This window comes from Dendrobium catenatum, unplaced genomic scaffold, assembly GCF_001605985.2.
Source record: "Dendrobium catenatum unplaced genomic scaffold, ASM160598v2 fragScaff_scaffold_743, whole genome shotgun sequence".
NCBI lineage: Eukaryota > Viridiplantae > Streptophyta > Magnoliopsida > Asparagales > Orchidaceae > Dendrobium > Dendrobium catenatum.
This window is the reverse complement of record NW_021319205.1, coordinates 4,434,571-4,451,816: the sequence shown is the minus strand read 5'-3', so window position 1 is coordinate 4,451,816 and position 17,246 is coordinate 4,434,571. Positions and strand designations below refer to the sequence as shown.

General features: G+C 34.8%; 1 protein-coding gene and 1 long non-coding RNA gene across 2 annotated transcripts; one reads left to right on the top strand and one right to left on the bottom strand.

Annotated features, from left to right (window-relative positions):
* Positions 1–2,971: 2,971 nt before the first annotated feature.
* Positions 2,972–4,000, top strand: LOC110093283 (mucin-2-like). Its single transcript, XM_020818120.2, has one exon. It carries the CDS (start codon positions 2,972–2,974, stop codon positions 3,998–4,000), a length of 1,029 nt encoding a protein of 342 aa, XP_020673779.2.
* Positions 4,001–10,387: 6,387 nt separating this feature from the next.
* Positions 10,388–16,941, bottom strand: LOC110093307. The gene is made up of 2 exons (XR_002302686.2): positions 16,426–16,941; positions 10,388–11,665 (listed from the first exon to the last, which is right to left on the bottom strand). It is a non-coding gene; the product is annotated as an uncharacterized LOC110093307 (long non-coding RNA).
* Between the last annotated feature and the right edge of the window lie 305 nt (positions 16,942–17,246).

The following is a 17,246-nucleotide window of genomic DNA, read 5'->3' as shown; positions in this document are numbered from 1 at the left end:
ACTCAGATAGATCAGCTATTAATCGGGCTCTTTCCCTTTCTAAGTCCTTGAAATAAAATAAAGATAAATGTGAGTTAATATAGCTTAGCAGTCACACTTATTGATTTAAAAATTTAAATTATCTTATTGAATTTAAAAATAGTTAATAAATACAATTATTGTATTGAACTAGATATTAGAAAATTGCTTGCAATTGTTAAAATGTAAATAATAATATTTGAAAAATAAATAAATAAATATTTTATATATCTGAAAAGAAAATAATAGAATTTTTTCACATTTATACCTCTCAAATAGAATTTAATTAGTTATGGCCCTTAAATAAATCTCGTACTGACATATTAAATTCTTATGACTCTCAATGCTCCCCATCAGAATAGAATATGCATATACCACTAGAATTAAACAGAATGTATATACCATCATAATAGAATTTTATGTGCCTTAGTATAGAAATAAACTTCGGTGAAAATTTTATATGTATAAAGTTATCCTCATTTAGAAATTTTTTTATTCTTAAAAATTGAGATAAACAAAATACAACCTTTCTCGAACCAAACGATTTTAGGAACTAGGCCTTCAGCTAAAAAATAGACCAGTCTCCTAAAATTGGCTCCCTCTCTCTAGAAATCCTCCTCTTTCACTAGCAAGCTGCCTCAATTAGTCAATTGGATGAAATGAGTTGGTTTAGTGGAAAATGTTTTTTTTAATACTAAATTTGCGACGCCCAATCATGCAAGCCTCATAGCCCTAGAGGAAACTTTTAGGTTTTCAAAACATGCAAACTGATCCCTAGGATTCACATCAAAATACATGCAGATTTTTACATGCATACAAAACATTTCTAGATATATACATAAGGATTCAAATACAAAAATTCAATGAATTTGATCTGTAGGTGTTACAGCTTCTTTGTTCAAGCTATTCTTATGCGAGCTTGTCTTTGTTGTATCTTGATGGGATGGATCCCCCTATTTAACGAGTATATCTAAAATATTCATTTACACAACTCTCCTTGGCCTATTGGTTGAGAGCTTAGGCTTCCAACTAAGAGGTCCAAGGTTCGAGTCTATGTGTATGCGTTGTGTGCGTGAGTTTGCCTTAAATGGCCTAAATGTCCCAAAAAAAATATTCATTTAAAAATATGAGACATCCAATCCATAAACAAAAGAGTTCGTGCAAGCAAATTGAATATCAGGATTATTTTAATGCACAATTTATAATAAAAAAATTAGCTCATAACATAATAATAAAGTATATAACACAATCAAATTCTTCTAACATCCAAAGATATTAATTATTACATTAATATTCAGTTTTTAAGAAAAAAAAATATTTTTTATTTAATTAGCTATCAAAGAATTTGAACCTATCTTTCATATCCAACAACCTCAAACTTCCTACCCTGGTCAGTAGCCCAAATTAAGGAGTCATTGCGTCATAATTTCATAGAAGTTACTCCCCACCATGAAGCCATAACACTCGAGAGAGAGAGAGAGAGAGAGAGAGAGAGAGAGAGAGAGAGAGAGAACTTCAGATATTCTGATGCAAAACGCATGAAAAATAACTTTAAAGTATTTAGATTTATGTCTTAAACAGCAAGGCTTTTAAACTCCTGACACGTTTTTGCGACCGGATATTGTGATGCATATTTTTCCAACAATAAGAAAGCAAACAAACAGACAAGCAAACTAAAATTTTATCATTGTTTCCCACCATCAAAACCCAAAACTAAAATAACTATCTCCCATCTTTTAACACATAAATAGCTTCGCTAATATGAAACCTGATTTTGTTAGCCATTAATTTCACAACATTCAATCGTTATGAGAACAATTTCCATCTGCACCACCTTGGCTCTTTCCCTTTTCCTCACTTTCACCTTGGCTCAAGTGAATACAGATTCCTACGACAAGCTGGCAGAGCTAGGTTTGAATAACTTTGTTAATGAAGTATCGAATCGCACTGGTGGCACCCCTCTTCATATAAATGAATTTGTCACGAGAGACAATAATAATCTGAATGGCGGCGAGGCTGAAGTGGTAGATCAAAAACTCATAAAGGGATTGAAGAACTTCAACGTGAGAAAAGAGTTGATATCTACTAAACCAAAGTACAATAGTTTGAAGCCACATGAGTCAGACAATAACAGTTCATTTGCAAAATAAAGAGTTGGCCTAGGTTTACCCTATTAATTGAGTTAATTAACGTGGTTAATGGTAGGGGTGTCAATATTTGACATGACCCGAAAACCCGGCTGATACTCAAAAATTTTGGGTCCGGGTCAACCCACTAATCCGAAATAGACTCCGACTGACCCATTTGCAAAAAAAAAAAAAAAAAAAAAAAAAGTATGTATGTATTCCCAGCCCTCGGGAGTCGGAAGATCATTGAGCTCGTGGACTGAAGACATACTGAAAGCTATTTATTATTCATTATTTCATATTTTCATTTATGCATTTAATATTTATAGGTCTGTACCTACTCCTGGCCCAGCTGTTTGAAAATCTTGGGCTTTCTAGCTGAGGGAGACTTTGCTAGGGTTTTTTTCCCCGCCGCCTTGCTTCCTTTCCAGGTTAATTTCCTGCTACTCTCTCCGTCTTCTGCCGAAGGACCTGCCTCCCCCTTCCTTTTCCATGGAGCATTTCTCCTCCATGGACTTCCGTCCACTTCCTTCTTCAGTTGGGGCACCTCTCCTCCAGAGCGTAACTGGAAAAACAAAGTTGTTGAATTTGACCCCATTTCCAAAGACCTTCAGTTGTCTTTCTATGAACCATAGATCATTCCATTTGTGAGAGAAAGATTGGTAAGAGGCGCTTAACACTGGAACTTGTGTTTAGTGGGTTATTCTATCGGTCGACGCCCATATTATGAAGCTCTTTTGGGAGCCATTCGGAAAGCTTGGTCTTTAAAAGGTTTGTTTCAGCTCTTATCTCTAAGCGAAGGATTTTTCTTGCTTCGTTTCTGTACTATGGAGGACTATGAGAAAGCTTGGTCAAAAGTAAAGTGGTTCTTTTTCGGTAAGCCATTTCTTCTCCAAAAATGGTCCCCCAAGTTGCGTCCCAAGGGTGAAAATCTCAACTCCTTTTCGATTTGGGTAAAAATTCATGACTTATCGTTGGTGTGCTGGAATTCGGAGGGGATTTCTACGATTGCTAGCAAGATAGGTATACCACTTGCTGTGGATGCCCTTACTGCCCACATAACTCGTCTCACCTTTTCTCGTGTTTGTGTTCAAGTCTCTGCTAACGTTGTCTTCCTGGATGAAGTCCCTATTTCTCTGGAGGATGAAGTCTTTAGCCTAAAAATTCAATACGAGTGGAAGCCATCTCCTTGTGAGCACTGTAAATCCTTGGCACACTTCTCTTCTTCTTGCCCTTCTAAACTTGAGTATGCTTCTATCCCGGTCACGTCTGAGAATACTAATTTTTGGTGTTCCTCTTCTTGTGGGCAGAGTAGGAGTAGAAGGCCTCATTCTCACAATCCCCCTATTACCCCTTCTATTCCTCTTCCCAACAATCCCGCTGCCTTGCATCCTATTCCCACCACAACCCCTGATGTAGCCTCGAAATTTACCTCGGCCCTACCTCAACCATTAAATGTCCCTCCTCCACAACAACTCCCCTCCACCATTATTCACTCCCAAAACAATGCTCCATATGGCTTGACCATCCCCGCCCCAGCCCCTCCTACCTCTGTGGACCCGCCTGCTTCCAACATCCCAAACTTAAACTCCCCCACTGATGAGGTTTCCTCCTCGAGCACCAACCCCTTGCCAAGCTTAACTTCTCCCCCCAAAGTTTATTCTCCCAATAAATTTGATACATTACAACTTTTAGAGGAAGACCAGGGAACTTCGACTACATGTCTTCTCTCTGTTAAGGATACCTCTACATTTGTTATGGATGCGGAAGTCACTTTACCCCCACCAAGTCGAACACAATCTGCTAAATCTTCTAAGGGAAAGCAAGCTAGAAAGCCCCTTACTCCTCATAGATAATCATGTCTCTGCCTGTCATTGCTTGCTACAATATTAGAGGCTTTAATAGTCCATAAAAGGTTCTTTGTTGCAAATGTTTGACGACATCGTTTAAGGTTGATATGCTATGCATCTTGGAGAATAGGATACATGTATCCTCTCTTCAAAACCTTTTTTTCTCTGACAATCATATGATCTTCCCTTTGGAAGATTCATGTCACAATTTTGTGCTCTCTTCCTTCGGTCGCATTTAGATCAAGTGGAACGCATCAAAAATTAATTTCCCTCCAACCGCTGCAAATGATAACGGGCCATGTGTCTTATGGTAATTACCCTTCTTTTACTCTCTATGTTATTTATGCTTCAAATGACAGGGTTGATAGAACCTGTCTTTGGGACTTGATTAGGAGCTGTGTGACGGATCAACATTCTCCTTGGATTCTTATGGGCGACTTTAATTGTTGTAGGTTTGCCATTGAGAAATTAGGTGTCAACACCTTGACTCATAACCGATTATAAGAGTTAAATTCCTTAAATTTTTATGCTAAACTTGAAGAGATGCACTATGTGGGTAGTTCTTACACCTGTTATAATCAAAGGCTTGATAATCCCATACAAATAATAGTAGATAGAATCCTAGTGAATGATAAATGAACTGCTAATTACCCACACTCCTTCTACTTAGTGCAGGCCCCCTCTTACTTCGACCACTGCCCTTTAATCCTTCAAACTACATACTTTTCTCCTGCCCATCGCAGGTTCCTTTTTAAGAACTACTGGACTTCTCTTGATAGATTTTGGAAAATTTTACCAGTTGTCTTCCTTGTTAGACCAATTGGAAACCACTTGGCAGATTTTTGTTCCAAGCTTAAGACTTTGAGAAGATTTATTAAAGATAAACCTTGGGCCAACTAAAATTCTATCAAAGCTCACTTGGATGACCTCCATCTTAAGCAATCTAATTGCCTACATCAGATTTTTGTGGAGCCTTTAAATTCATCTCTTAATAGTACTTAAAGCTTATCAACAAGCTAATAGTGGATTTTACCTCTCTATGCTTCGTGGGTTATTCAACGTGCCAAAGCCTCGTGGCTCTCCCAAGGCAAAGATGGTCTTAAATTTCTCTATGCAAAAATTCGCCGTACGATGGCTTTGAGCAATGCCACTCTTAACTTGAGTGCTTCCTTTAATCCATTGAGAGCTGAAGCTATTAATGATATCTTCAACACTTCCAAGCCCTTTACAACCAGCCACCACCAGAGTTTATTAATATGGAGCTTTTCCCCCTGATACTCTTCTTCCCCCCCTCACTTTCAGATTCACTAACGGCTTCTGTCACAGATGATGAGATCAAAATGACTGTTTTTGCTGGAGCTGCTTCGTCCATCTCCGGCCCTGATGGCTTCAACTATCATTTATACAAAAAGAGTTGGCATATCATTGACCCTTCTGTTTGCAAGGCTTTTAAATCCTTCTTTCAAAAAGGGCATCTCTCCCTGGTATCAAAGCCACTACTTTGGATCTTATTCCAAAAATAAAGCATGCCTCTTCTTTTGCTGATTTTAGACCGATATCCCTTTGCAATGTGATTTACAAAATTATCTCTAAAGTACTTGCATCCATATTAAGACCTATCATGCCCCTTATTGTGAAAGATACTCAAGCTGTGTTTATAAAATCTAGAATATCCACGGACAATATTATTCTTTCTTAAGAGCTCCTTTCTTATTCCAATAAAGGGGATAACAAGCTATTCTATGCAAAATTTGATATTCAGAAAGCTTTTGATATGGTCTCAAGGGAGTTCTTGTTGGCTAGAATGGAGCAGAAAGGCTTTCCTAAGAAATTCATTCAGTGGACTAAAGCAAGTATTATAAATGTTACCTTCTCGATTATGATTAATTGTACTCTTGAGGGGTTCTTTTCTTCCTCTGCTGGGCTGCGCCAGTGCTGCCCTTTAAGCCCATATCTTTTTTTCTTTGTGATGGATCCTTTTCCTCTATTATTGATGATGGTAATTTTGTTGGGGCTTCCATTGGTAACTTCCATGTTACCCATCTATTATATGCTGATGATTTACTTATTTTTGGAGACCCCATGACCTCCAATTGCAACACTTTATGGAACATTTTAAATATTTTTGCTTCTGCTTATGGTCTCCATGTTAACTTTGATAAGAGTTCTCTAATACTACCCAGGTACATCCGCAATGCATATGTTATTTGTAGAGCTCTTTCTCTTTCTAGCCCAAAGGATTTAGCTACTTACCTTGGGATCCCTATTGCCTTTGGGAGGCTCAAGGTTGCTGATTTCTCCCCTCTATTTGAAACTATAACCAGGAAACTCTCGGGTTGGAATTCTAATCTTCTTTCCTTTGTGGAGAGGCTTCAATTCCTAAAATTCACCATTCTCAACTCCATTGCGTATTGGATTAGAGGATCTATTTTACCAAAAATGGTCATTAAATACTTTAGGAGGGTTGCTTCCAATTTTTAATTTTTTTGGTGAATCATCTGCCACTAAGGAGCTTCATCTGGTTGCCTGGGATACTGTTTACAAGTCTAAATGTGTGGGTGGCCTTGGTTTGCCGACCATTTCAGCCCTTCAACATGGATTTAATTGTTCTCTTCTTTTCAAAATATATAATTTTAAATCCCCATTAGCAACTTGGCTATTTTCCAATTATATTTCTCCTTGGAAGCCGATTAACTCTAAGGTTGCCATCTTCTGAAAATCCATTTGCAGCACTGCTTCTAATGCTAAATCCAATTTGGTATTAAAAGTCTCATTTTCTTCACCTACCTTCTTTCTTTGGGACTACTGGTGCAATGGTCATAAGTTAATTTACTTACCTAGTGTTGCTCCTTTCTCTCAAGTACCTATTTATTGTACAATTGTGAGCGATTTCATTACTAGGGGAAGCTGGTGTCTACCAGACTTCTTTCCTGTTGATGTTGCTAATGCTATCTTCATGGTCAATATTTACGAGCCTAATGCAGGCTGTTTGCAATGGGGTAATTCCTTCAATGCTAAATTTAGAGACTTCTTGAATGATTATTATAAAACTTATCCTATTTGCAATTGGGCTAATTTTAATTGGCATAAGAGGCATGTTTTGAGGTATTCGATTTTCAGTTGGCTCACTCTTATTGGTGGGCTCAAAACATCTTTGGAGTTTTATAAGTGTAACATTTTGGTGGATTTAGCTTGCTCATTCTATCATAGTTATCCTGAGAGTACTACACATATCTTTTTTGACTGCTCTTACACTCACTCTATTATCACCAATTTTATTCCTGCTTGCTCCTCTATTCTGCTCATACCCAATTTGCTACAGCTTTATGATTGTCCCAATACCCCTTTACTAACGAAAAGGTTCTATAATCTCATCATATGTTGCACTATTTATTTTGTGTGGAGAGAAAGGAATGAGAGGAGATTTGCACAATCTGCCTCAACCTACACTATGATTTGCCTAAAAAAAGCTATATTTTCGAAAGTTTATAAATGGAACGATGGTTACAAACTATTGGAACTGTTATAGTGACGCATTCTTTTGGTTTGGATATTCTATCCTAGTGGCTATTTTTCGAGATGGTGGTCCTTGCGGCTTGACTTCCCCCTGCTGTTTCAGCACGCTATTTCTAGCCTTCTTCTGGAGGTTATGGGTAGGGCTGCAAACGAACCGAGCCGAGCCGAGTATGTGAGTATTCATGTTTGTGTTCATTTAATACCAGCTTGTTCATGTTTGGTTCATGTTTGTTCGAGCTTTCGCATTTGTGTTCATGTTTGGTTCATTTAAATTAAGGAGTGTTCATGTTCGGTTCATGTTCAGTTCATGTTCGTTCGTTTAGTGTTTATCGAGCTTGGTCGCGAACATATCTAACGAATTTTTTTTAACTATCAAACAAACACGTTCATGAACATATCTATGAACAAACACATTTATAATAAAAGCAATTATCTATGTAACAAAGGTAATGATTATTTATATTTATTAATTATATAGTCAAATATTAATTATTTTTATCAAGCTTATTCACGAGTTCAAAATCAAACACGAATCGAGCTTTTATCAAGCTTAATGTCGAGCTTGTTCACGAACATAAATGAGTCAAACGCATTAGTGTTCAAGTTTGTTTATTTAAGAATCGAGTATTTAAAATATTGTTCAAGTTTGTTTGTTTAGTTAATTAAACGATCGCAAACGAGCTTTAATCGAACCGAACAACGAGTAGCTCGTCGAACGTTTGGTTCGCTTGCAGCCCTAGTTATTGGGGTTTTTTTAACGGTTTTTTAGGGCATTGATGATTGATTGCTATTGTCATTGCCCTGGATGGCGGCCTCTTGCAATATGATTTTCTCTTGATGGCAGTCTCCGCAATCGGGGGTGTGTGCTGATCAGCGTATGTAATCTGAATTTTCCTGAGCCCTATTCATTTCTCTTAGCAGTCTTCTGTTTCATGTATTTATTCCTTTTTCACGCATTTTTTTGGCGCTGGAAGGTCCTGTCTCTTTTTGGTATTTATGGAGTTTTCCCCCCTTTTTTGGTTCTTTATACCTTTCTTTAACATATGTAACTAGTTATACTTTAATGGAATTGGGGCTTTGCCCTTAACTTTCGCCAAAAGAAAAATCTTGCTCAGTACATCCAGCTATATGCCTGTACCTACACGTGATTTTGAGCTATTCATTTATGGTTTTATACTTTAATTTCACTGAGCTCGTGAATCAGGGCGTCTAGACGTGGATACATGCATACAAGGTAATAATATAGGTATTAATTAATATATGTACTCCTCCGTGTTTGGAAATCCTCCTCCACGACATCCGCACTCTGTAGTTCGCAAGCTCATCCATAGATTTGTGGGTTAGGTCGGGTCAACCCGTAACTTGCACGGGTCGGGTCCAGGTTGGATTTTCTAATCCGTTTTCAAAAATGGGCATGGCTAGGGTCAACCCATTTAAATCTGGGTCAATTCAAATTTGACCCGAACCCGACCCATGGACCTATTTTGGCACCCCTAATTCGTGTGATCTTGGGTATATTTGAGGCAAGTTGAATTCTATATATGACTCATGATTATTGATATTGCTTGAAATGATAATGAAATACATAAATATTGTTTAAGTTTGATTCATCTTGTGCGAACATTGAAAAGATTATACATACAACTTACTAGCAATTAGTCAAAAAGGATGTGGACTGTGGAGGGATGATAACACGTGAATATTTGTAAGATGATGCTTGATTTTGATTTTCTGTTTTGTAATATATATATCATTTATTGCTATAAATCATAACAATTGAAGCTTCTCCTAAAAAAATTGTCAAATTTTTTTTGCAACAAATCACTTTTATTTTATCAATTGAATTTTGAGCTAAAGATAAAGAAAAACACCAAATCAATTTTTGCTAAATTATGCCTAATTCATGTTAGATATTTATATTACACTCGTAATAAAAAGTTTGGAGATCAAATGCTTTATAGCTTAATGTTTAAGAGAATTTTAAGAGGATTGAAGTCACCATAATTATGATACTTTTGTTACCTTACCCCCATAAAGAAAACTTTTCGGAGCCATCCCTAATGGTTGAGTTTGTTTAGGCATATATTTTTACAAAAAAGCAAAATTTGAAGCTCTTATTTTAAATTCTACAAATTCGAATGATCAATTAGTTGCTGCTTACAGTAAAAATTCGATAGGACTAATAAAAAAAAAAAATGCCTACAAATAAAATAAATTTCCATTGTAAGTTCATAAAAGCATTCTTATCATTTAGGACCATATATCATATGCCCACATAGTCTACCTCATTCATATTAACTTCATGATAAGAAGCTATCCTTTCTTTGGAACTATAGACCTATGCTTTCAGCATAGCCTTGAGGAATATTGATTATCAAAATATTTGATTGCAACTTGAAGAGAGTAATTATATTGATAAATTTGTATTGCAATCTCTCTCTCTCTCTCTCTCTCTCTAACTCTTATGTACGAAATGAGTACCATTTTCAAATATTTTTCATCTATAATACAAGAGCTATTAAAAGAAAAATGAAAATTACAAAAAAGAAAAATTAAAATTAGTGTTTGTGAGAATAAGATTTAAAGCTTAGCTAGGGCTTAAGAAATTATTTATATAAGAGAGCTACGGTTTCAAGATTTTAATTACCTACATAGAAAATATATTTTCTTACATATTTTTTGTCATCAAACATTAAAACAATTATATTATTTTGCAATCAATTTTAATTTAAATGGTTATAATATGTCATTATAATTTTCTAGAAATCGACATTTGTAGAAGCTGATATAACTTTGTGGAGGTGGAGGCCCGTTATATTTATTTTTTATGGATCCATAATTTTTGTATCTTCATAGAGAGGTAAAACCAGCTGTAAATGCCTGCAAACACTATGTGGGCACTCATTAGGATTTATAGAGGCCGCACACTCTATTTTTTTTAATCATGATTAGTCTTTTTCATGAACTATCTATTTTTCTTATCATAAACATGAACATAATTACTTTAACTTGGTAAAAGGTACAACTTAGTTTAGGCTGGCTTAAACTCAGTGGATGATAACAAATTTATTTATAATATAAGTAAACAAGTTAGTAAGGTTATTTATTTTACTTGGTAAAAAACCATCAAGTTTGGGCTGGTTTAACCTCAATGGATGATAACAGATTATGCATTGCAAATGATAAAGAATACATGGAAATCTTAGTAACATAGTCAAATTTCGACCATCAATCTATATATATCGAAAATGTATCAAATATACAATCTCCTCAGATATCATTTACATGTTTGGAGCACATGTTTAATAAACATAAGGTTCTCGATGCTTTAAATATTTCAATAAGTGCATTGCAAATATCTTAATTAGAAGTTAGTTTAATTGTTACAAAATTTTAAAATTAATGTTAAGATATAAAATTTGAACTGATAACTTCAAACATCACATGATGTGAGAGTATAGTTATATTCAATGATTGTCTTGCAACTAATACGTTTGTTCTAATAGATAACTTCATATCTTAGTTGAGATCTCTAAGTAGTAAAATTATAAAACTGAAACACATAAATTCTTTGCATTTGCATTTTTATTTCTCTTCGCTTATAAAAACGTTAACTGATAATGAAAGATAATGAAAGAATTGAAATTTCATATCTTAACATTAATTTTAAAGTTTTTTATCAATTAAACTAACTTCTACTAAGGATATTTGCAATGCACTTATTGAAATATTCAAAGCATCGAGAAACATACGCTTATTAAATATGTGCTCAAAACTTGAAAATGATACCTGAGAAGATTAAATATTTGACACATCTTCGATATATATAGATTGATGGTCGGAATTTGACTATGATACTAAGATTTTTAAGTGTTCTCTATCATTTGCAATACATAATATGTTATCATCCACTGAGGTTATGCCAGCCTAAACTTGATGATTTTTTACCAAGTGAAATAAATAACTTTACTAACTTGCATTACCTTGTATTGCCCAGAGAGAGGTAGAAGCGAGCAGGATCTACTAGTGGATGGGTTTAGGGCTCCGACGTCATAGATCTGCGAAAAGGAGAGGAAGTAAGAGGGAGACCCGATGAAGTCTTCTGACTAGGGCTGACACCAACTGATTCAGATACCATGGCTCTCTCAAGCCCACCTGAGTTTGTTATCAATGAATCAGAGTTTATTTCGCTGGGTTGTTGCTATTCTAAAAGTTTGTTTAAAAGCAATTGTGAAGAAAATGGAGCTTCATAGAAGACTAAAAGCAAATATTAACTATTTGATTTGAATATTGACTCTACCATTTTTATTATAAAAGACTAAAATCTTTGCATATTATAATTTATACAATTTTTTAACATTTCAAAGAAAATTTTACATATATGTAAAATGTTTAGAAATAGTAATTTATAATATTATAATTTCTAAAATAATAGTTAGTATGACTATAGAAAATTAAATCAATTATAATTAATTTTTTTTAGCATTGTTTATCTAAATAAAAAGATTCTATGAATGCATGCATGAATTATTTCATATTTTTTTAGTTTCTATGAAGTAATTAGTTTCACAATGGAATTCATGCTGACTAATGAAAGTACATAGTTCATATTGATAATATAATTGCAAAATGAACCTCAATTTACATAACAAACTTAAATATATGATTGAATAAGAAAAATAGCTTTAAATGAACATGTATTCCAATAAATAATAAAAACAACATAATCCAACATATTTTGTGTCACAGTTGAACATACATGAAATCATAAATCATATATGTTGATCCTCAAATTTCGTATGTGAATTTGAAATATATCAAGAATATATTAAAAACAAAACAATAATCATAATATATCATAAAATTTGGAAATTAATATTCACAGTTAGCTAAATTTGCAGTAATATATATTACCTATTATAACTGAAAAATTGCATTGTAAGAATTTCTCTGAGTTCAACCATCTTGTTTGCATCTTAGAAATAGCAATGCAAATCTTAGGCATGTAATAGCACCAAGATGAAGGAGTTCATATTGCTTATAACGAACCATGTACTAACCATTAAAGAAAATTGAAAGGCACATATATGTTTTCATGATTGGTGAAATCTGAAATGAGAAACATTTAGAAACATGAAAGTTTCACATTACACAGAGTAAGCAAAATTGAGTTACATACTGAAAAGAAATATTTAAAAAAAAATAATTCAATTCTCGAGTTGAACTTATGGATAATCTACTAAATGTACAAATAAAAAAAGTGTTTTTAATCATTAATTAATAATCTTATTGAATTATTTTTTAATCCAAATGCATCAAGAGTTATAAATTTTTTTCATGTGGCGTTTGAGGTAGCTATTGTAAAGCTTAAAGATGATGTAGTGTTTACAAGATCTTTGGCTTGATCTATAAGAAGTTGACTTCCTCCTGACCTACTTGTTCAAGCTTTTCTTCTTTTATGGATGAATAGTTGAGCAATATGCGATCGCATTAGATGAATCTCATTGTACCTCTCTTAATTTGGGGATATTACATCAGAGTTAGGAGCCCAAACATCAACAAAAGTTGCAACAATATGAATAATAATTATATAAGTTTTTCTTCCTACTCAGGCTAATTATAACAATATGACTAATAATTATATCGAGTTGCAACAGAACTTCTTGACTACATGAATTACCTACATTAGGGAAAAAAGTTAAGTCATAACTCTCATATTTCACAGAAAATAGTAATGCAGCTTGAGTCTCTCTCTCTCTCTCTCTCTCTCTATATATATATATATATATATATATACATATACACACGCACACACACATACACACACAAAAACACGATGAAAAAAAATTATTTACTACAAATAATCTAAACTTATTATCCATCAAACAAAAACTATTTGTTAAAAGGACGAGATGGAAACACAATAATATATACATTTAATGATAGAAATATAACCAAAATGGAATAGTCATATGGCATGCATGGCTTATGAAATAAAAAATGCATGCATGCATTACGGGCTTCATAAACCCAGTAAAAGTATATTTAATATTTTATATATATGTGGAATCCAATAAAGAATACTATTAAGGCAAAATAAAAATGAAATAGTAATAAGGCGTACAGGTCTTACGAAATAAAAAATTCATTTGTGCTTTTCCGGCCTCATAAACCCGTTTAAGAGTATATATATATACACTACAAAAGTCGATTATCAGAACACTAATTTTAGGCTTTTCTGGTAGTTTTAACTGCCGCTAGATTGCTTGCAATGGTTCTAAATCCTTTGCAAGACCATCGTGATTGGAATCCACTGCAAAGATATTTCACGGCAGTTTCATGACTGTTGGGGCAAAATTGCTAAAGTGCTAGTTATAGAAATGATTTTAACCTCTATAATTTTAAAGAATAGATGCAGTTTTAGCTGCCCGTTTAGTCTGGCTATTGCAGTAGTTAAAATCACACTAGTGCTTTACAAAATTGTGGTGGCTATAACCACCTATAACCGCCACAATAGCTGTAGATTTTTTTAAAAAAATTTTCCTCATCTTCCTACATTGCTTCAATAGCAAAAAATTTCTATTACAATTAATCAAATTAAACCACATGTAAATAGAAATTAAACATAATGAAGGTTACAAAAGCTTAATTTGTTGATGATTTATTATTGATTATTGAAGTTGAGTGATAATTGCCGTTGTTAAATCAAGGCTATGAGGTTTAGTTCACCCTCCTTGAGAGACTAATTTAATAGCCTCATAGGCCCAGATTACCCAACAATCATCTTGTTGTTTAACCGATTTTTGTTTGTTACTTAAAGAATTTTTGGTGTATGATTATCACTTTGGTTGGTTCATTATTGATTTATGATTAATCATGAGTTCCCTCGTTATAATTCATTAATTGACTTAATTAATTTGACTTTCAATAGTTTTCTTTATTATTGTTAATAGCAAATGAACATTAAATACCGATGATGCACTAAATTTAAATAACAATGCTAAATCTCTCATCTATAAGGGGACACGCAATACAAAGCTAATAGAAAGATTAACCTAATATACTAGAGCTCATATTTTATTTCATTTTTCATGTTACTGATATGTTTGTGGAAGACAACATTTGAAAGCTAAAAAGTTGTTAAGAAGTAATTTTTAGAGTTATTTAAAATTTTAAAGCTCAAAGAAAACCATCTTAGTGAGGCCTGCTTCGAGCACGAAAACATTAATGCATATGACACAATAGGTGAGCCTACACTACAAGCCTAGGTAACCGTAAAGGTTTCTAACGTTCATAGAGGGGGCAAACCCTAACCAACAAGGTTAGGGCTTCATAGATGCACTATCATATGGCCAATAACTAAACATCCAAAGCTTCGAGCACGAAAACATCAATGCATATGACACAATAGATGAGCCTACACTACAAGCCTAGGTAACCGTAAAGGTTTCTAAAGTTCATAGAGGGGGCAAACCCTAACCAACAAGGTTAGGGCTTCATAGATGCACTATCATATGGCCAATAACTAAACATCCAAATATACATCATAGGGTGGGAAAGTAAAAAAAACAATCATGTGTGTGCGCTGGTGTAACCATTCACCATACAATGAGAGGTCATTACAAGTTGCATAAAATATACGTGAACATAGCATACCAGGGCAAATCCGCATACCCCGACAAAATGCAAAAGCCTTCTCATAAGGCCCAAGAAAACGTGACTCACTAACCAACGTGTATGCAAGACCTAACGTACCTCATAAGCAAACATAAAGAGAGCAAGTATTAAAATCATGATACAAATCAACTGTCAAGTAAGATAAAAAAATAACATGTTTTCAATGCACATAAATCCATCACACACATATAAGAGTTCCATAAAGATTGATGCATGAGATCCATCATACATGTATATATATATTATCTCATGCATCTATCATGATATATGGAATATTGAGTTTCATACATGCATACATACAACATAGGCATTGCTAACAAGTAACATATTCAATGCATGACTAGCCAAAAATATGCAAAGCTATATTTGTATGCAATATCAAGACACAAATGTATGTTCACAATCTTCAATTAAATAAGGATTGTCCAAATGCATACACACATCATTTACTAGGAGTTCAAAATAGGTATCATGTTCCCTTGCTAATGTAACACAACATTGATGCTTGATACCTATGTATAATACATTCAACCAAACTAAGGATGCTTGCAGTTTCAAAACTTAGGTATGCATGTGATATCTCCAACAAATTCATAAGACCTTTGGTGTCAAACATAAATATAGTGTCAAAGCTTAAGTATACATTTAGCTTTCCAATATCATTACGGTTACCGAATCTCAACTGTGCACTCAAATCTTCATATTACAACAAATGCTAGTACCCCAAACAGACAAAACAAATAGGTTGTGTTTAATGGAGAGAGTACTTGTATTCATGTATTCATTCCTTCATCACAATAAACTTTTCAGGTATGAAATTGCTCTTGAACACATATATACCTTCCTCTAAAATTAATCAAGTCTCCAACGAAAGCCTAAAGGGCATTGTCATGCAGCGAAAATCTCATCATGCCTAGACAAACATTTAAAATAAAATAAATGTGATGCTCATTAAGTGTTTAACTTATAAAATTTATAAAACATCTAAAATGATTCCTTTCTTTTTCTTGATGTGGCTACTATGCATAAACTCCAACCATCAGAGAGTTTTAATTTGGGCTTTAGGATGAGAAGTCCATCAAACTCGACACTCAGATCATCATATATGCCCAAGCCCCATACATGTCTCAAGCAATGAGAGATTTATATGAATGGATTGATATTATGAATATATTCTGGAATGGTAACAATCACAGCTAAACAAGAAAGGAAAAATCAGAGATAGGGAGAGTTTATACCTGCTTGAGGATGCTCAACGGCGAGTTGGTGGCTAGGAGGGAGGAAGCTCGGCTGAGGCGTGATCCGGCATCGGTAGACGGCAGCTGGGAGGTGGATCAAGATGGTCTGGTGTGATAGCAGATCGGATGGGCTTCACATGTGCAGGCATCAGGATCTGGCCGGAGTCAGGCTTGGATTCGAGGACTGATAGAAGCAAGTGAAATCAGGATGGGTGAGGTCAGGGCCGAGCAGGATCTGAGAGGAGTCGGAGCTCTGATACCTAATCGCGACTGCTGGTCGGTGTGGAGGCCGATCGGGGGAGGTGAGAAGGTTGGAGGTTTAGGTCGGTTAGAACCAGGTAGACAAAGGACGAAGGGGCTTTGACTGGGGATTTCGAACAATGGATCGGGTAAGAGATCGGAGGTTCTTCGGCTCTTCCTGCAAATTCCCCGGAGGAGGAGCCTAATCCCCTCGTAAACCTACCCCATCTGGGCTTCACGAAGGCAAGAGAAAAAAAGAGGAAACGATCGATCGATTCTTAAAGTCGTCTGAATCGCCTCCCGAATACGCAAAGCCATGCGACAGATTTAGAATCTCAAGGGGATCAGAGCCGTTGGTTAATTTTTCTAATCAGGAAGCTGATTCAAAATGATTAAAAAGACATTTGGATTTTAGTTAGGATTAAATCGAACCAGTTGGGCCAAAATTTAGCCCAAATAAGGCCTGATTCAAGTTGATCTGTGATACCGCCACTTTGACAAAATTGGGCTCGAATTGACTTAATTTAAATTAATTTGGGTCTTGATTGAGTCGATTGTGCATGATTGAGTTCGCTTGGGCT

Excerpts from the sequence above, each read along its gene's own strand:
- LOC110093283 (XM_020818120.2), top strand. The coding sequence starts at position 2,972 with ATGGAGGACTATGAGAAAGCTTGGTCAAAAGTAAAGTGGTTCTTTTTC.